Here is a 20,338-nt window from a genome sequence, read left to right on the forward strand (position 1 = left end):
CCTTGCTGTCTCTGAAGCAGGTTTGCAGTGTGACTGGCATTTGAATGAACCTCCTTAGATTACCTCTCATGTCTTAGCTTAGGCCTGGGCAGGAGGTACATCTAGATCTATTGGAAGATCTAGTGATTTGAAGTAGGTTGGTGAAGATTTCTGATTCCCAAATGTTTAATAATGACAATAACAAAATAACATACACACAGCCCTCTCCCCCATTAAACTGTTGAAATGAAGAAAGCTGGAATTGAGGAAGAAAGCTTTCTTCATTTTTGATATTCAAAACAAATTCCTCTGCTTAGAATTATTCAGTTTGAGGAGTGTGCCTGTTGCATGAGGAACTAGTTAGTGGACTGTGTCGTTCTATTGAAAAAGAAGGTGGATCCTGGATACCTAACATTTGCCCATCTCTGTCTTAGGAAGCATGCAGGCATAGGAAGAGAAGTGGCTGGATTTGTTGTCCTTTCAAAAAGCTTTATATTGGAAAATTCACCCTGTTTTGTGTTACCTTTCTGACAGAGAGCAGAAACTCTTCCTTTGCAGAAAATTGGCACTCTTCAGGATAAAAAGAATGGGTTGTCAGAGCAAAATTCATTTTTTCATGGTTTATTTATTTAAGTCAAAATACTAGTGGAAATGGTGGCCATGCTGGCTTGGGAGTTCTGGAAGCTGTAGTTCAAAAATGGAATTTTTCCAAGTTATAATTTTGATACACTTATGTGTCTGTGTCAGCCTCAACTTCTCTGAACTGTTTTCCTCCTGTTGCTTCTGCAGGCTTTTGAGGTTGCTGAGCAGGAGCTGGGGATCCCTGCCCTGTTGGATCCCAGTGACATGGTCTCCATGAAGGTCCCTGACTGCCTCAGCATCATGACTTATGTGTCTCAGTATTATAACCATTTCAACAATCCCAGCCAAGGTGAGAGCACTGTTCTTCACACACATACCCATAATACTTTCAGCATTACCCATAGTGGCTGAGGAGTTCTTCTCATTTATGGTGTAGCAGCATCGGTTTCTTTGCTCTCCTTTCAACTTGAGTGCTTGTGCCGAGTCCATAGAGCTATTCTCCATGTGAACACCCTTATGCAAGTATAACAAGTCCCAGCCCTTATCCTGAGCTTGTTCTGAGAGTGAGAGGGAAACGAATAAAGCATCTATATCAGAAAAACCCACGAATGCCTTTCCTGTTTACTGGCAGTATAAATACTGTGATAAATGATTAACAGTTTCCTACCATTTTTTTGCTAGTCAAAAACAACTCTCTGTGGCGACTGCCTTATTCTGTTTAATGGTAGGAATAGTCTTTGGGCAGGGGGAGGGACTTCAAACAGTCCTGAAACATGGAGAATTCCCACCCTACTTTTCATTTTGGAGTTGGGGAGAGCAGTGGAAGGTTGCTTTTAACCTCTAGTATGCTTTGGGAGTGCTCTGAGTATCTCTGGATTTCAGCATGTTAAGACTTCTTCCCCAAACAGAGGTTGTCTATTAAGCCACATAGTGTATAAACACACTATGGCCAAGATCCTGTATAGCACAGCATAGCATAATAGTTCCATAAGCAGAGCTACTCTACATTTCTTCATTCAACCCCCTGGCTAGACTCACTTTTTAGCAGCTGTAGCCCCCTCCAGAATCTTCTGGAAGTCTAAGTAAATTAGGTCATTCACATGCACCTGACTGGACACTTCTCTGATCTCCCCCAAGTCATTCAGCAGCTACTGAATGACTTGAGGGGAGGGCTGTACTAGCTAAACAGTGAGTCCAAGGGTGGGGTTTTGTTGTTCCAGAGGGTGGAACAGAATACCAAGCTCTGCAACAACCCAAAAACATGTTGTTATTGTTGTTTGCCTTTAAATTGTTTCCTACTTATGGTGACCCTAAGGCATAGGGTTATCAACTGGTTTTCTGGTGTTGAGAGTGGGTGACTCACACAAGGTCACCCAATGGATTTCTATGGCTGAGCGTAGAACTGAACCTTATTTTTCAGAGTTGTAGTCCAGCACTCCAGTTGCTACACTAAAAAAAGACATATGCAGCTGTAAGTTGGATTTATGCCTGTATATGTCACTAACAGAATGACAGCCATTATGTGTTCACTACTGAAGTCTCCTCTCACCAAAATCTTCTGGCACGTTCCAAAGGTGAGGCAGAGACTTCTTTCATTTGCAATGAGTATGGAGAAGGTGAGAACACTGTGGGAGTTATTCCTGCTTTCCTTTTCATTCTCCAATATGCAGTGGAAGTGAGAGTTCGGAGATGAAAGCATGATGGCTGGGTCACTAGCAGGCATTTATTTTCCACCTTTCTCCAGTGAGTTCATAGTAGCCTGTATAATTGTCCTTCTTCATACTTTATCCCCAGAACAACCCTGTCAGATGAAAAAGGTCATGCAAAGACAGACTAAAGATTATCCAGTGAGTTACATGGCTCAGTGGGGACTTGAACCTGAATCTTTTAAATCCCTGTTCAGCATTCTGACTATTACACCACACTGGCATAAGATGTTTGCCTCTGGCAAGTGAATGTATAGATGTCTGTGTGTGATATGTATGTATGTATGTATGTGGAAAATTAATTTGTATATGGAGGTAAGTTACCTGTAGCCTATGCTGTCAGGGCAGTGTGCATCATATAAACAAAAAAACAATATAAAACCAATCATTCTAAGATTACAAGCACAATAAAAGTAGAAGCAAAACCACAATTTTTTTTTCCAAAACAGAGAGTAAAACAGCAACAAGACAGCAAATTAAAAAAGATATAAAACAATAATGGAACTAAAGCAATTCAGGACACAAGTTCAAAATGGGAGACAGAAAATATAAAGCCTAACTTGGATATAAAAATACAAAGTGAGTTAAAATGCCTGAAAGATTGAAAGGTGGCTTGCTAGTTGCTGTAATATTAAGGAAAGCACTAGGCAATCCTCTCTAGGGAGAGCGTTTCAATTCCTCAGTTGAGGGGGCTTGGGGACAAGACTCCATCCCTTTCTTCTAACCAGGGGAGAAGCAAGGAGGTTGTGATGAACACAATATTTGCTGCTAAGTTTCTGTCAATATTTGTGGATATCTGGCACTTCCCATGACTTTAATGATGCTGCTCAAACCCTTAAGCCGGGTGCTAAGTCAAACTTAAATGAAAAACTTTGAAGTATGATGCAGAGAAAGAGTGAGTTGTTTGCTGTCAAAAATCATCAGGTAGGAAAAAAGTGAAGGTTTTGCACTTCAGCCCCAACTGTAGGTGGCGTCAAAGTGTGAAAAGCCAGGTTGGCCCGTTGGGCCTTTTAAAACCAGGGAATGCTACCCATTTTTTCTCTTTTCTCACTCTCCAGCTGCCGTTGTGGGTTGAGCTGACTTTTTTCCCCTCTGCCTTTGCAGCCAGAGTCCCCCCATCTATGAAACGTCCAGCAGTTGCCTCCTCACCCACCCTTCCAGTTTATGGGCCTGCAGCTGCATCTGAGACTACATCAACATCCCAGGTACCTAAGCCTGCTAAAAATCAGGACCCATCTAATTGGTCCAGATCTTTCTCACTTGCTTCCAGTCCTGGCTTCTCAAATGATACACTCCAAAAGAAATTCAAAACAGATAGTTTTGCTTGGCTTACTTATGTGCTGTTTGTAGTACTGTGCGCCCGCATCATATGTGGACGTGACATAAATGGCTTTCAGCATATGCTGAAAGCCATGTGGGAAGAAGCAGCGCCACGCACCAGAAATACTAATGGTGTATGAACCGCCACGCCGCCGCAAGCACCTTACTTTTAATGGGGCTTGAGCATACATGGAATTTCCTTTACACGGGGGATCCAGAACGGATCCCCCATGTAAGGGAAGGGACCACTGTAATTGTTTATATTCTGTATTTTAAATTTTTGGTACTGTGCCTGAAGAATTCTGGTCATTAGCTGGTCTAAACATGTAATAAAAAATAAAATAAAATAAAACTAGTTCTTTCTCTAAGAGGGCATGGTGGGCAATGCTCAGCTTGTCACGCAACCAGGTTGAATGCAGCTCACTTGTACCCTGGGTGACAGCCTACCAGGAGTTCATTAAAGATCATGCTTATCTTGCCTGTGGTTGCAAAAACACAGAGATTGTCAAGATCTGTGCGTGCCATAATATAGTGCACATGGATCAAAAGGTGTTCTGGCCTAGTGTGGAGAACTGAAAAGAAGCTGTAGCTCAGTGGTAGGGCACACAAGGTTACAGGTGCAGTCTTCAACATCTTAGGATACAGCTGGAAAAACACCTGCCTGAAGCTGTGGGGTTGTTACCATTAACTGTTAAAAATAAGAGGCTAGACATAATGTGTGACATAGTGTAAGTCCTATGTTATTCCTAACATTCCCAGGCTTTTTACCTTACTTATTTTGAAATAGCTGTCAAAGGAACAGTTGATGTATTTACAGGATCTCTGGACCCTTTTATTCCACTGTTTCATCCTGAAATAATAGTCATGCTATTGCCTTTAATGGAATTGTGTATGTGTTCCTGGACATAGCGGTTCAAAAGCCTTGCCTAGAGGCAAAGTACAGAGATACTAAGCCCAGTGACATACCTTTCATGCCAGGATTTAGTTAGGTTACCTACAGGACTGCTGAAGAATAGTTAGGTTCAAGCTGAGATTTGTTGCTGTTGTTATGTGTCTTCAGGTCATTTACAGCTTATGGTGATTCTAAGGCAACCCTATCACAGGATTTTCTTTCAAAATTTGTTTAGAGGGGGTTTGCGATTGCCTTGCTCTGATGTTGAGAGAGTGTGACTTGCCCAAGGTTACTCACTTAGGCCTGTTACAGACAGCCAAAATAAAGCTGCTTCGAGTCACAGTGGAGGTATAGTGTTTCAATGATGCATGCGTCCTAAGAGTCCAGAAATCGCACCAAAGCCACGCTCCAGCCCTAAGGACTGGAGCGTGGCTTTGGTGTGGCTTCTGGACTCTTGCATCATTGAAACACCATACCTCCACTGTGACTCAAAGCAGCTTTATTTTGGCTGTCTGTAACAGGCCTTAGTTTCCATGGCTGCAGCAGGGATTACAATATGATAAATCCTCTCCATTCATTTGTCTAAGTCCTGTCAGCAGCATGTAAACAAACTAACATTGCCTTCAATGATGTCAGTATTTTTCCTCCACCACCATCCACCAAGCCAAACAATAGCACAAGACTTGAAACTACCAAGGGACTAGATTTGTCTGTGTAAAGAAGATGGAGCCATTTTACACTGAGTTAGGTTACTGGATTTGTTGTTCTGCTCCACAGCAGTGGAACACTGCTGGGCAAGAGTTTTTAAGTAATTTAGATTTTATTTATAAATGAGTTGATCAGCCACAAATTAGTAATAGGATAGCAAACATCTGCATTCTCCAGATGGTAATCTGGGGCCCAGAAGTGTACTTTGCTATTTAGATCGACCCCTTAGAATACCTTTCAGACAGCAGTAGGGAGTTTGTACCCCTTCCACATGCTGGCCTTCATCAGCTCTAGGGAGTATATCTAGTGGTGAGGGATGATTGGATTCTCAGTCCCACAACATCTAGAGGGCCACTCTTTTCCTGTCCCTGCTTTAGGGATTTCACAGTAGCAGAACTCTTGGCTCAGGTGCTACACTTTATGCAAACAAAAGCACATTGGATGATTGATCATGCATGCAAAATCCAATAGAAAGGGCAAAATATCTCTTTCACAGATTTCACAAGTTTCATTTTACAAAAGAAAGTGTGGATCAACCTCTTTTTGTAACTTGGTGACAACTTTGTAGGGTTGTAGGAAATTGACTTGAGGGCCAAATCAAGCTTTTGGGTGCACCTTGATTCCCCCCAACTGAAGTCATACTTCACCTGTTTGCAACATGGGCATTATTCCCCTAAGTAGATGATCACCTAGAGGATGAAAAGCCAAATGATGTCAGGAGCAGAAGGAAATTGCTCTTGAAGAGATCTCTCACCACTCAAAAAAAAGAAAAAAGAAAAAAGAAAAAAAAAGGAAAAAAAGAAAGAAAGAAAAGAAAAGAAAAAGAAAGGGAAAAAAGACAAAAAAAAAGAGATAGAGAGAGAGATAGGGAAAGTAATACAACAAGATGCCTTTTCTCTTTAAAGGCAGTAAAAGAACTTCTCTCCTTAGGAGCAATGTGGCCAGACCTTGGACTGCTGCCTAGAGCTGGATTGTATCATTGTTGTTATTATTCAGATGTTGCATTTAAAAATTCAATAGTTATCATAATATATTTTCCTTTGAGCTAGACAAATCATTTGTAATGGGACAAATACTGGAAGATTGCCTTTTACTCCGCCCTTCCTGGCAATCACTTCAAGAAGAGGACCATAGACTAGAGAGGATTCATTCCAGTATTTACTAATGCATCCTCAGCCAAATGTCTTGAACTGTTAACTCCCATTGTTCTGGACAATAGGTAGATGGTTGATTTGGAGGCTATTGTCCAATGCACTTAGGAGGCACAAGCTTTGCTTCATTCATTCCAGGATTAGATGAGAGCCAGAGTATCTTGTAGAAGTGGATAAGACTCTTCATAATATTCTACCGTATGTGAACTGGGTGAGGCAGCCATTTGCAATATAAATATAATGCAACTGCAATCTGATAAAAGTATTTGGCACTTGACTTCCCCTCTCCACTCCCTAGTCTTTTGGTCAGAGTTGCAGCTCTGTGGACTATCTTTCTCCAAGGTGGTGCACACCAATGTTTTGAAGTAGCTCTCATCAGCTCCATGCAGCATAGGCAGTGGCTAGGAATTTTGGAAGTTGTAGATTAAAAAGTCTGGAGAGCACAAGGCTGGAGAAAGCTATACCAAATAGAAGTCTGTTAAGACTTATAATAGAAGTGGATGATATATAGTCTTCCAGATTGCACTGGACAGCATGTCCTATCAGCCTTAGTTGCAGAGCAAATGGTGAAAGATGATAGGAGCTTCAGTTCAACAGCTTCTGGAGGTTGACTGTCTTCCACCTGTAGCTGAGGAATAGTTCTTTGTTCCAAGAAATGGAGGCATCCTCATTAGAACTTCTTTTTACTTCAGGATGATGTTGCTGAAGGCCTGGCAGAACAGTCCCAACGAACTACCCTTAGCAGTACGTGTACAGCTTGCCAACAACATGTTCACTTGGTCCAGCGCTATCTGGCTGATGGAAAACTCTATCACCGTCAGTGCTTCAGGTAAGCTCTTCCAACCCAAGTCCATTGAAAACAAACACTGTCACCTCTTGTCCTACAAGTCTGCTCTTCTTTTACTAAGCATGCTTAATGTTGCCAAGGCCACTTGGAGCATCTCATTTTCTGAATGATGAACTCAGAACACTTTCATATTTTGTTTTGTTATTGTGAGGCCTGGTGCCCTGGTTTTTAAAGAGGAAAAATATTGAGGTGGAGGGAAGCGTCATCAGTCTTCTGTATTTAAAAAGAGTCCATCATCTGTACACTCAAGAAGGCCTATGATGGCTTTTCCTGGCCAGTGACTGTCTTTTATGTGCTTCTCTATTTTATAGAATTATTGCTCAGACTAGCTTTTTTTCTTGTTAGTACTAACAACAAGAGGCAGATCGAGGCGGGATTACAACAAAATCACATACATCATACAGATCAAACGTTAAAATTTCCATAAAAATAGCCCTCCTATGACACAATAATACAGGACAACTCTCTAAGGATAGCAGAGAAAAACAATAGGAAAGTTGCCACTTCTCCTTCTGCCTTGTTTAGAATAAGCTAGCAGGGTCTTGGGAGATGAACAGTTTTCTGATGCTGCTACCTGTCTTCTTTCCCTCTGTTGCCAGAGAAGTTGGCAACTTCTCAGCATCTTTATATAATTTTGAAGGACAAAATTTAACCTAATAAGAGTGAATACCGGCAGCTAGCTGTGTGTGTGAGAGAGTGTGTCAGCGGGAAATTGGCTGCAGGTTTCTTGTCAGTTTGGGAAGAATGTGAGATGCTTTGCAATGTATATAGATAAGCAAAATGACTGTGCACTGATTCTCAAGAAGTGCAGGTACTCAAGAAGAGGGAACAGCAATAGATTTTGGAAAGAAGACAAACCATGCAGGGTACATCAGCCAGACCAGGTAGGATAGAAGGGACACCTACTTTACCCCAACTCTCAATTTCAGTTGGATAAGAACTAATATACATATCAGTTGCGATTCATTTTGATTGGTCAGCAAATAAATTGAGTGGGCATAAGGATAGGATAAAAGAGGGTGAATGCTTTTTAGCATTCCTCCAGCATGGAAGCTCGTTGTCTGTGATAAACTAAGAACTGATAACTGCCTGATACATGGGCCAAAAATGTTGATTTATACAGGTACTGGGAAGGATAGATATACTTAAATAATTATGACTGCTGTTAAGATATAACAAGGATAATAACTCTTTTATGCCTGCATGTAGAGAGATCTTGTAGCACCTTTGAGACTAATTGAAAGAAAAAATTTGGCAGCATGAGTTTTTGTAGACTTAAGTTGAATGATGCATTAACATGCAGTATAAACAAATGTACTCAAGCTGTGCACCCAGATATTGCTATGTCAGTGTTTTTCTCTAAAGGGAATGGAAATGTTTTATGTCTATGAATAGTTATAATAAATAGCTTAATAGTACCAAAAGAGACTGCTCATTTTCCCTATAAATAACCTGAAATTCCCAAACAGCTGGCCCTCCGCATCCATGTATTCTTTGTCCACAGATTCAACCATCCATGGCTTGACAATATTTTAAAAATATATAAATTTCAAAAAGCAAACCTTGATTTTGCCATTTTACTACACCATTCAATATAATGGGACTTGAGCATCCGTGGATTTTGGTATCCACGGGGGGTCCTGGAACCAAACCATAGTGGAAAACAAGGGTCCACTGTATTTGAAAATGCACAAGTGGAGTGTTAATGGCCATCTTTATGTGACGCCATCTTTATGTGACACTATCCATATGGGGTGCATGTGCATGACGCAAGCACAGTGGTACATCCGCACCTCCGGATGCCACGCTTGCGTCCTGAATGCATCGCCGTGCGCCAGTGGTGCACTGATGACGGCGGCCCCACATGCCAAGAAGAACTTGGTTTTTCTAGGTTCTTTTTGATGTGGAGGGATGCCGCGCTGTTTGAGTGTTGTGGCGTCCCTCTGAAGGAAAACTGGGCGCCTCCAGACCGCACCTTTGAGGCGGTCTAGAGAGCCCCAATGATACCCTGTATGGTTTAACTAACCTTGTGAGTTTGGCACTTAGGAGACCAGACATTGATAATGGCACCCCAGGCATAATTCAGAATTAGCTGGCAAGTGGCAAGGGCCCTCAACCCCTCAGTCTAAGGCAGTGGTTCCCAACCTTCCTAATGCTGCGACCTTTTAATACAGGTCACCATGTTGTGGTGACCCCCAACCATGAAATTATTTCCGTTGCTACTTCATAACTGTAATTAAATAGGTGTTTTCTGATGGTCTTAGGCGACCCCTGTGAAAGGGTTATTCGACCCCCAAAGGGGTCCCGACCCACAGGCTGGGAACCCCTGGTCTAAGGGATAGGGGCGGGGAGCCACACCTGTTTCCCTCCCTCTGTCACTCTTTGAGATACATGTAGGGTTGCTTTTTCAGTTTACAAATGGGAGAAGGAGGCCAAGAAATTGAAGTTTAGTGACTGAATTTTGGTCTTTTGAGTATTTTGGTGATTGCTAGGCCACGACTCTTTATAACCTTCTAGTAACATGCTCTCTTTCTGACAGATGTAAGGAATGCTCCAGCACACTCCTTCCTGGATCCTATAAGCCTGGACCTGAATTGGGCACATTTGTATGTACCCAGCATCGTGGCAAGCTAGGCCTGAATGGAAGGGCTGAACGGAGGCCAAGTCCAGATCATCAGCATATAAAGGAAAGCAGAGAGACTGGGGTAGTGACTGCTGGGATGGAGGAAGAAAATGGAGTATTAGAGACTCATCCATCAGCTGTAGAAGCGAAAAGCGAAGGGACAAGATCATTTGACAGAATGGAGGCAGAGACTGAGACGCCTCTTGCTCAGCCAAAGAATGAAATGCTTGCCTCTACTCCTGACTCTGAGCCTTCCTCTCAAATGCCTTCCAAGCCCCCTGTGCCAGCCAAGCCCCCCATGTTCATCCAGGATAAAGCTAAGCTCAGGGAGGCTCGGCCTACTCCTGCCCCCCGGAAGAGCATGGACACCACAGCCCCATCGCCACCAAATTCCCATCCTGTTCCAAGGCCCAGAGCCAACATCCAGACTGAGAGCTCCAGTGAGCCAGGATCTGAGCTGGTCAATGGTAAGCAAACGTGAGTACGGTCAGGAGATCAGAAAATGGATCTTGTATAAGCCAATTCATGATACTAAAGTAAAATGAGGTGTGTGTGAATTGTAGGCACAAACAGACATCTTGGGCATCTAAAGGCATATTACTGTGCAGCCCTCTGGGAAGTCTTTCTCTCCTGAAAAGCATACCTATGTGCTAGGATAAACCAATTGTCCACCGAGCCCTGTATTGTCTACTGTGATTGGCAACAGGATTGGCCACCAGAGCAGTCCTCGGACAGTGCTGGCTCTTTGGCTTAGTAATGGAGATGAGCACTGCCCCCTACAGTTGGCTACGACTAGACATTCATGTCAAGGGACTACCTTTACCTTTACCTTTAATCCAAAAAAGTAACTTTTCCAAGCTGGATGTCATTCACAGCCCTGTTCCTTGTTTCTTTCAATTAGAAACTGACTGAAATTCTCTTTGTAGTGTAGACATAGATCAAAAACATAAAATAAACATAAAATAAAAGGTAACAGTAAAAGAACAATAAACATAAGATAAAACCAACATTACTATACTCAACTATAAGTCGACCTCATGTATAAGTCAAGGTCAGGTTTTGGGGCCAAAACTTTGCCATGACCCATGGATGAGTTGAGGGAAAAACTTGGAGGCTCCTTCAGTGTGCGTATGCGTGCATGCAGCAAGAGGGACTCTCATTGAAGCTGTTTCTTTCAACTTTGGTTTCAGCCTTCACCCAGACAGCATAGTCAATGGGCTGGAGAGGTTCTCTGTTTGTTTGTTTAAAAGCAATTAATCACTCAGGACTCTTTCTGCTTGGCGCAAGAGAAAAAGAAACTATCTTCCCACTGCATGGGGAAATCTGAAAGAGCTTCCATTCCATTCCATTCCATTCACATTACCATTCTGACCTGTAAATAAGTCAACCTGGGATTTTGGGGTTAATTTTTGGGAATAAATTTTTAGCCTTGTAGATGTATATACAATAGCAATAAAAGCTTACCTATAACACAAAATAAAACCAGCCAGGAAAAAAAAAAACCAGATCTAAAACTACATTTCCTCATCATCCCAGTCAAAATAGCTAGTGGTCAGAGATTGAGGAATATGTCACTCATCAACACTTGGGAATCCAAGCAAGAAAGGGAGGGGGAAATCCTGATCTTAAAATACTAGAGCAGTTCCAAATACTGCTGGGAAAATTAAAAACCTAGTATTGAAAAGAGCCTCTAGGGAGAGTGTCACATGGCACCACAGAAAAAGTCCCTTTCCCTCTTGCTACTGATCTTGCCCATTCTTTAATTCAGGGATGGGGAGCTTAAGGTCTTGGACATGAATCTGTTCCTTAAGGCTTCCCCAGATTGCCATGTCTCATCTTTATGGCATCATTGTCTTGGTAGCTTCCCAGGCTTTGTACATTCCCCATTCTGAAAGGTTAAAATTCTTCTCCTGGGGGCTTTGTTCCTGGCAATACTAAATTTAAGGTAAAATATGGTAGAGTTTTTGGTCACACTCTTTTGCCACTGAAAAGCAGCTTCTAAGAACTTCTCTGAAATTGAAAATGGCTTCTGAACTGATAGAGGACCTCCATCCTTGATTTAACTGGTGATGCTTGAGAGATCTGGGAGCATCTTCTGCATATAAACTATTTGTTCTGTTGGGAAATTCTGGCCTCTCTGCTATTTGCACTGTAGATGCATTGCAGAAAAAAGGAAACACTAAGAAAAGCAAATACTGCCCTTCCCAGAGCACAGTCTGAACAGAAAAACATGGCACATAGAGGTCATCGTGTAAATTTGGGTATTGAATATCACAGTGACTGCAGCAAGTCAATAACAAAGAACTGTGGGTTTCAATGTCTGTTTAGAAGAGAATAATTTATATCAGGTTTGAGGGATTTGTGGCTATTTTAATTTTGTTGGGATTCTGGCCAGGGGTAAGGGATGATGGGGACAGTAGTTCATCAACACATGGAGGGGCAAGGTTTCCAAGCTCTGATTTAAATGTATTGCAGGGAAGTAATGCAATTGTTATTGGCAGCTACTACCCATTTCTACTACTTTCAAAAGTTACTTTTAAAAGGGCATTTTTAGACATATTTTGTCAGGAATTTACATGTTTCTGCCATTGCCTTATCTTAAAGGGTTTTTTTCTCTCTCTCAAGAAAGTAATTAAAATTGTTGGAAAAGTAACCAGCAGCAGAATGAGAAACTTAACGAGTTACTTTTTAAACATTACATCATACAAGAGCAATGGGTTACATGTCAAACATTATGATGAATAACAGGAACAAAATACTTTTAAAAGGTGAATTTCAAAACCTCTGCTTCAGTGGTATAGGGAAAGAGGCAGAGTCTTGGAGTCTCTCCTTTTTTTGTTATTTGCACTCAGAATGTGTTTTATCTTCCTTTCCCACAGTAAATATCAATCATATGGAAATTTCCTCTCTTGATTTGGCTGTCATTGTCTCCTGCAGTTGGGGCCAGCTTTTTGTGGAAAACTGTCGAGAAACTCTCTTGTGAAGCAATTACAGGGCTAGGTTTGCATCTCTTTATTTGGCTGAGGCAGAGTTCACTTTGCCCCCACTGTATTCACAGGCAACTCTCGAAGTGTTCCATTGTCAGGATTATAGGTCTACTCCCATTTTACAATTCTGTGTCAAGATAATCTCAGTTCTGTACCAAAAGGGAATGCAGCCTTATAAATCAATCCACTGAAGTTACTAGTCTTACAAACTGTTAGGGTCTTAATAGGGGAATTAAAATGGCCTTCTTCCAAGTAGACTGGAGGAGGGACTAAGCTGTCTTTTCCCTGTTTGACAGCCTACTGTGTTTTCATGCTGGTCCTTTCTTCACAGCTGGCATACAGAGTTTAGAAAAGGTTATTTTTTAAAAAAAAAACTACAACTGCTGGAGTCCCACAGTCACCATGGTCACAATCATCATCTCTAACATATGAGATTTTTGGTTGCCCACGTCTACTACGTGAGTTGTTAAACAGAAGGAATGGCTTCTTGAATGGATGGGTGGCAGAAAAGGCATGGAAATAAAGGATGAGTGTACCTTGGGCTTGGACCAGAGAATTGTAATCAAAGTATAAAAATAAGGAGCTGTGTTGGTTCTGCTCCCAGCAGCAGACATCCTCCCTCATAATTTAACACACTACTTTCAGAAGACATTGTGCAAATATATGGTCAAGTTTTATAAGGACTAGCCATTTTCTTTGTAAAATAAATTTTCTGCATTATAATGGATTTGGAACTATTTTCTAGAAGATGTTACACACCTGTTGTTTTCTTCAATTTCTGGTTAGGTAGGCCATCTGACCCCTGCCTTCCAGTTCCGAAGCCCAGAGGCAGGCCAGCATCCTCAGACCGGTATGTTCTTTTGCTTGAAAATCACATTGAGATAGAGAAACCAATACTGAAATGTAAAGTCTAATAAATCTCTGACCACAGTACTTCCCCACCTTGTGGAACACATGTGAAAATATTAGCAATAAGTGTGCATGTGTGTGTGTGTGTGTGTGAGTGTAAATGTAATAGAGATTACCTCAGGAAACATATTCGGGATAGCCATGTTGGCCATGAGACAAAATAGAACAATAAAAGTGATACTTTTATTGGCCAACCAATATGCACATCTGAGACAAAATGTTGACCTGTGACTCTAACATCATCCCTTTTCTTCTACTGTATGATTTTTAATATCTTTGCCTGATGAAGAAGCCAGTGAAGCTTGGAAAGCTTGCATGATGTATTTTGTGCAGGATGGCTTCTGTGCTCAGTATCCATTTCTGATGCTTATGTAGCAGAATCACAAAGTACACGTGAACTTGGACATAAGGGAACATCTGACATTCATTGAGCAATGAACATTGGATCACCTCATTACTCAAAAAGACAGCTCCATTTTTCCTCCCTACATCTATCTTTATACAATGTCTATTTCTCCACCTTCCAACTAGAACTGGTGAGTCACCAAAGCCAAAAGACCCTCCATGGATTGCATTGGTTCAAGGGGAGCCCAAGAAGAAGCCTGCTCCTCCCCCACCAGGTGGTAGCAAGGAGAGTCCACCTAAGGCTTCAGAAGAGGATGAAGGTGTTGAAGAGGAAGAAAAAACACAAGGGAGAGAAAGCCAGCCCACTATAAGGGAGCCAAAGCCCTATAACCCCTTTGAGGAGGAGGAGGAGGAGGAGGAAGAGGAGAAGGAATCTGTCACACCACAGAATGCTCCAAAGCCAGAGCAGATTGACGCTGAAGCCACCACGAGGGTTCTTCACCCCTGGTATGGCATCACCCCTACCAGCAGCCCCAAGACAAAGAAGCGTCCAGCACCAAGGGCTCCCAATGCATCCCCACTTGGTGAGTCTGTATTCTATCTTCAAATGGGAAACAAATTACCCCTCTATGATATCTATCCAACATACAAGTTACTCCATCTCCTTCATATAACATTGTTCCCTGGTAACCCTGTACTTTTGATGCCTTTAGAAGCAGAAGAGTGCAATTAAACTGGGTCATCTTGGCCTACATTTGAAGGATCAAGGAGCTGAGAGATATTTACTGGTAATGATTTCTCTCAGTAATTTGTAGTAATTTTCTCTGTCAACATTCCTTTTTCTTGCATATGCATTCTGCTTAAAACATGCTGTGATTTGGATGGCACAGAGCAGTTTTCAAGTGGTTCTGCAGATGAGTGTGTGTCATCCCATCCTCTCAAGTGTTTCACTTGTTTTGCAGCTCACCATTCCATCTCCCGACTCTCCAGATCAGAGCCATCTTCTTCTACCCCATCGCCTGCCCTCAGCCTAGAGAGCATCACATCTGAGTGTTCAGCCAAGGCCTCTGAAAACTTGGAGGAGACCTCTGTGCCCAAGAGCTCATCTGAGCCCATGGTTCATGCTCCAGCTGTTTCCAGTGATCCCTGCTTGGATCCTCCACTTGCCAGCATCTCTAGCGAGGGTCCTGCAGCTCTGCCCAGTTACTCTGCTGTTTCCTCATCATCATCCAGTGAGTTGGCTGATTCTGGGCATGAGCTACCTGGGGGAAATTTACAGTCCACCAAAAGCTGCTCAGCTGGGAACTTGAAAATCAGCTCTGGGCAAGTCTCACCCAAGCCTTTGGTTGGTGCCACCCCCACACCTATCCTCTTGATGTCGGATCTGAACAGTGGGGGTGCCAGGAGCTCTACTTCACCCAAAGCACAGCCAAAGGTAAGTTGAAGTGCTTCAAAAACCTAAATGGAATTCGGTGACCCTGGCCGTGTCTGTAGATCAGGGTGGGGAATCCTAGGTCTTCCAGCTGCTTTGGTGACCATTTCCCAGAAGTTCGGGTAATAAGGGACTGTGGGAGTTGAAGCCCAAACCTTCTGGAATGCCAAGAGTTTTTCACTCCTGCTATGCGTCTTTCAAGTGATTACTTCTCAATCTTGCACTGGTCTTCCGTGTTGAAACTGGGTGTAGTTTTAAGCCTCCCCAAGAGTTTGATGCTGAACATTGGCATATATTACTGCTTTAGCATAAACTTTATTAATGGTAAATGTTGAAGCAGATGGTACACAGAAGGGAAAAATTCAATCCCTTTCACTAATGGTTTCCAGAATCCTCTCATAGCCAATGGTAGAATTGGGCCTCTAAACAACTAATTCTATCCAGACTATTCCCCAACTGGCGAGCAAATTCCCCATAGCCGAAGCCCTTAGACTTGGGTTCACTCCACGAAAGGCAAGACTGACAGAAGATGGACTCCCAAGGGTTATACAGTATGCCCTTGTCATACACTGCACTGCTGCAAGCACAAATTCCATTATTTGTATTGGGGTTCAAGCATACATGCAATTTCTTTTATGTGGGGAGGGGGTCTGGAACAGATCCCTCACGTAAAAGAAGGGCGCACTGTATAGAGGAGAAACAAACAAAATCAAAGTGCACAAGTGTGACTCTTATCCCCCACAATGGCTATGAGAACTATGCAAGCAAGTTAAAAATAAAAATTTGATAATAAGTTAGTAATAGAGGAAAATTCACTCACCCAGTCCATTTCCAATCTTTGTATCTTTTCCCAGGCTCAAACTGCCATGCTGATGCAAAAAGTATCGAACAGTGTCATTAATACAAATTAATTTGGTTTAACATATCTGTTTAACAAATCTGTTAATTTGTTTATGCTTGGCCATAAAATTAATAACAACTCTAAAATAAAAATGGATTCAATTACAAGGGATTCCACCTAAAGATTAGGAAGAACTACTTTACTGTAAGAACTGTTATGACAGTTGAATAGACTGCCCCGGACTGCAGAGTGAACTGTACTTCTTTGGAAGACTTTAAACAGAGATTGGGTGGACTCTTTCAGAAACGTTGTAGCGTAGTTATACTGTATTTTCCTACATGTCAGGGATTGGACTAAATAGCCCTTGCAGCCCCTTCCTAAGGGTATGTGATATTATAAAACCCATCTATCTGGTGGCAGAGGCCCAACTCCTTACAACAGGTCTGTCAAGTACTTCTTGGTCCTCTTGACTTTGGCTGAAATCAGCCCCGGCAACATGTGTACCAACAAATGTGTATATTCAAGTATCTTGACACGAAGCTTTAACCAGTTAGGGCTTTACTGCCTCAGTTGTTCAGGATTCATGATAAAATGTTTGGCCTGTTCTCCATTTCCCTTTAGCTATACTCACTGATTACATTAGTGATTATACACTGCCTACAAAATTAAAGTGCACAAGTGCTTTTGGGGGTAATTGGGAATAATACACTCCCAACAGGAACAGTTGCTATGCAGTGTGGTACAGGATTTCAGATCCTTGAGCCAAGCCTGGTCAAAAACTCTTTGCTACCTGAGGTAAGGACAAAATGGTGCCTCTTCATGTTGCACACACACCACCTTCCCATCTAAGAAAATCCACCAAAAGTGGAAGTTATTTTCAGGCTTATTTCTGGCTTCTCATCAGCCACTTTTGAGTGTATGTGTGTGTGTTCTGGGGTGTATGCAAAGGTAAAAATTATCTCCTGTACCCTCTGCAGTTGCCCATCCCTAATCTTGCCCAATATTGTCAACACTGACTGGCAGCAGCCCTCCTGTTTTCAAATGTGTTGCTTTTCTGACTTGTTGAGATGCTGCAGATTGATCCAGTTACTTTCTGCACATAAAGCACACACTTGATTCTGACCTGTGGCCCTCACCCACACCCTGGGCATTCAGGCAGAGTGATAGCCCACTTAATGCTTAAGGCGGGCCTTTTGATGTTCTGTCTTGTGTGTTTATCCACAGTCATCCTGTAAAGAGAATCCCTTCAACCGGAAGCCATCACCTGTTGCCTCCCCATCCATTAAGAAAAACCCAAAGGGACCCAAGCCTGCAAGGCCTCCTGCTCCAGGACATGGCTTTCCATTAATCAAACGGAAGGTAAATGGCAAGAAAGTAGAAAGACTGAACTGCTTGCTCTGATGCTTTAATTCCCAGGGTGTCCCCACCCCCAACAGTAGTGGAATGAGGAAAGTAGAGGCCTAAGTGGTGCCATGAAGGAGCAATTGATATTTAGAGGTGGGGATAGTAGCTTCTTTCAAAAATTTGCACCAGAGTAAAAAGTGCTGGTCAGGGATATGAACTGTGGTCCTGGAACCTTACTTTAAGATCATCTCCACCCAAATTCTCTTCATGTAGCTATTTCCTGATTAATTTAGGCACAAAACAGATGGCGGGTAAGGAGTTGTTTAATGCTGCCCCAATCCAGTGTTTTTCTGGGCCAAAAAGAAGCAGCAAAATGCCGCTTCTTTTTGGCCCGGAAAAAGGACATCCTTGCCGTGGCGGCAGCACTTTTCAGCACTCCTTTTGGCATGTAGTGTGTGAGTGCCGTGCCAAAGGAGTGCCGCAACATTGTTCTTTGTGTGTTCAAGTGAGTGGTGTGACGCCAGCATTGAGGCGGCATTGGGGTGTGCATCCAAATGTCCCCCCCCCCCCCTATGCTGCCCCGATGATGGTGCTTACTGTCGGTCTGTACAGCCTCTTACTTCATGCCATACTCAAAGCTGCGTAAATTTTTGTAAGTTCTCAGGATTCCAATCTCCCAATCATGAATTTGTATGCTTAAAAATAACAGCTTTTCATTTTAAAAGAAAAGTTGTTATCCCTCATAATTGTGTAAGCATGTTCTCAAAGGCTCAGGAGGTGCTTGCAGGAGGCAGGGAGTCCAAATTGTGACATTTCATCCTAGCCTTTGTTCACATATTTTCTGTAATGTTATCTCCCTCTCCCCCCTCCCCACTCTGGAGTCCACAAAAATATGACTGGCTTGGTTTGTTTGTTTTTTTTAAAAAAGGAAAGAAAAGAAAGCATGGCTCTGTGTTCCTCTTTCTTGTAGGTTCAGTCAGACCAGTATGTCCCAGTGGAGGATATCTATGGTGAGATGGACAGTATTGAGCAACATCTGGATGAGTTGGAGCACCAAGGAGTTGAACTCGAAAGAAGACTCCGCAGCATGGAGAATGGTAGGATGAGTGATGCCACTCTTGAGGGGAAAGGGGGAAAAGTCAGGAAGAGTCCTGAGATACAAGACAGTGTTGATTAAATTGCCAAGTGTGCCAGCTTTTCCTTCTGACTTACCACTGTGGGATCGTTAACCTGGTCTTGAGTAGCTGTTGTCTGGCAACATATTTCCATATTGTATCTTGTGTATGTGCAGCTTTTTAAAAGTTTCAATATTTTCAATGATTTAAGAAAAATAATTATTTTTAAATTATAATTATAGATAATAACACTATCAGTGTTTATTTCAATGCACATTATTGTATGGAAACATGGAGGCTGAGGACCAGTATTTGGTTAGAGAAGCAGAAAAAAGTTTGAGGGCAAGGTATTGAAAGGAGAGAGTACTCAAATGTACTAGGTGGAGAATCTCAGGAGGAATAGATGTAAGGCTGCTGTGAAGGAAGGGGGTATGCAAGATAGGACAGCCTGGCTTCTTGGCATGTAAGAGAAGGGTAAAAGTAAAGAAGGAAGGATTTGCTCTTCAATTGCTCCCTCTTAGCTCCTTCTGCAAGTGGGAATAGCTCAAGAAACTTGGGTCTTCTGTCATCAGTTTATTGTCAGGAACTTTGGCTTGATTCTCTCCAGACAAGCCAGAGTCATAAACTTGGGAGTGTTTTGTGCTTATACCTCTGGCTTGTTGTGGGGAAGAGAAGCTGAAATACCAGATTTGCACATCATAATAAACAAACCACAGGCTTAGGCTTGTACTTTCATTCACAGTAAGTCAGAATTTTCTGAATGAGGCCATTGTGAAATTTATTTGATTGATATTCAGGGTAAAGGACTTATTATGATGCCTGTTTTTAGTGAGGAGGAGAGTGAACTGGAACATGATGAGGGGCTGGTTGAAGGAGGATAAAACAGGATATCAGTTTTAACTGACAATTTCAGCCCCTGGGTGAGCTGGAGAGTGAGGATCGCAAGCTAACATGCTGCTTGCTGAGGTAATGTATCTCCATTAAAAACAAAGGCAAAGAGGAAGGTTGAATGTTGGCAGCTTGAAAAGGAGGAGACAGGGTTTTTTTTACAAAAAATCCCCCAGCCAGCATTTTGTAGCAGGTAGGATGGAATCCATATAGAGACATTGTTAGTTGAAGAAACACTCTTCTTGTTGGACCTCTGCTTAAAAAATAGCATCTCTGGGTCTTGGGTGCTTGAAGGAAGCATTGAGCATGAGTCAGAGATGCTCTGTCTGCATCTGCCTTCTGCTTTTGGCAGGTGAAGGAAAGTGACTCCTTTATTTATTGACTGTTTCTGAGCCTCTGCTCTCCATTTGACTGGCAGATGTACCAGAAGATGGTTTGCTGGTAGACTGGTTTAAACTCATTCATGAGAAGCACATGCTGGTACGACGGGAGTCTGAGCTCATCTACATGTGAGTATGGCTTAGCTCCAGACTATTTGATGAATCTGCCAGAACCTAAGATCCTTGAGAGAAGGCTTTCTCTTGCTCCCACCACCATTGCAGACTCACTTGGAGAGGATGTGAGAGAGAGCCTCCCAACCTCTGGAATGCCCTTCCAAGGGAGGTTAGG

At 42.4% G+C, this 20,338-nt stretch overlaps 1 protein-coding gene across 2 annotated transcripts in view; it reads left to right on the forward strand.

Moving 5' to 3' along the window:
* MICALL1 (MICAL like 1) overlaps positions 1 to 20,338 on the forward strand; it is a 46,988-nt gene that overhangs the window by 14,570 nt on the left and 12,080 nt on the right. The window contains exons 3-13 of one of the 2 annotated variants that reach the window (XM_089528143.1): positions 769 to 910; positions 3,372 to 3,472; positions 7,031 to 7,167; positions 7,989 to 8,069; positions 9,725 to 10,275; positions 13,582 to 13,645; positions 14,236 to 14,633; positions 15,012 to 15,484; positions 17,547 to 17,681; positions 18,637 to 18,763; positions 20,088 to 20,178. In XM_089528143.1, the coding sequence (XP_089384269.1) occupies positions 769 to 910; positions 3,372 to 3,472; positions 7,031 to 7,167; positions 7,989 to 8,069; positions 9,725 to 10,275; positions 13,582 to 13,645; positions 14,236 to 14,633; positions 15,012 to 15,484; positions 17,547 to 17,681; positions 18,637 to 18,763; positions 20,088 to 20,178 (2,300 nt within the window). The remainder of the gene's footprint in view (positions 1 to 768; positions 911 to 3,371; positions 3,473 to 7,030; positions 7,168 to 7,988; positions 8,070 to 9,724; positions 10,276 to 13,581; positions 13,646 to 14,235; positions 14,634 to 15,011; positions 15,485 to 17,546; positions 17,682 to 18,636; positions 18,764 to 20,087; positions 20,179 to 20,338) is intronic. The other variant, XM_089528144.1, reaches the window with a different exon arrangement.

Source organism: Sceloporus occidentalis, unplaced genomic scaffold (genome assembly GCF_023333645.1).
Source record: "Sceloporus occidentalis isolate IW3139 unplaced genomic scaffold, rSceOcc1.0.p SCAF_5, whole genome shotgun sequence".
Classification (NCBI taxonomy): Eukaryota; Metazoa; Chordata; class Lepidosauria; order Squamata; family Phrynosomatidae; genus Sceloporus; species Sceloporus occidentalis.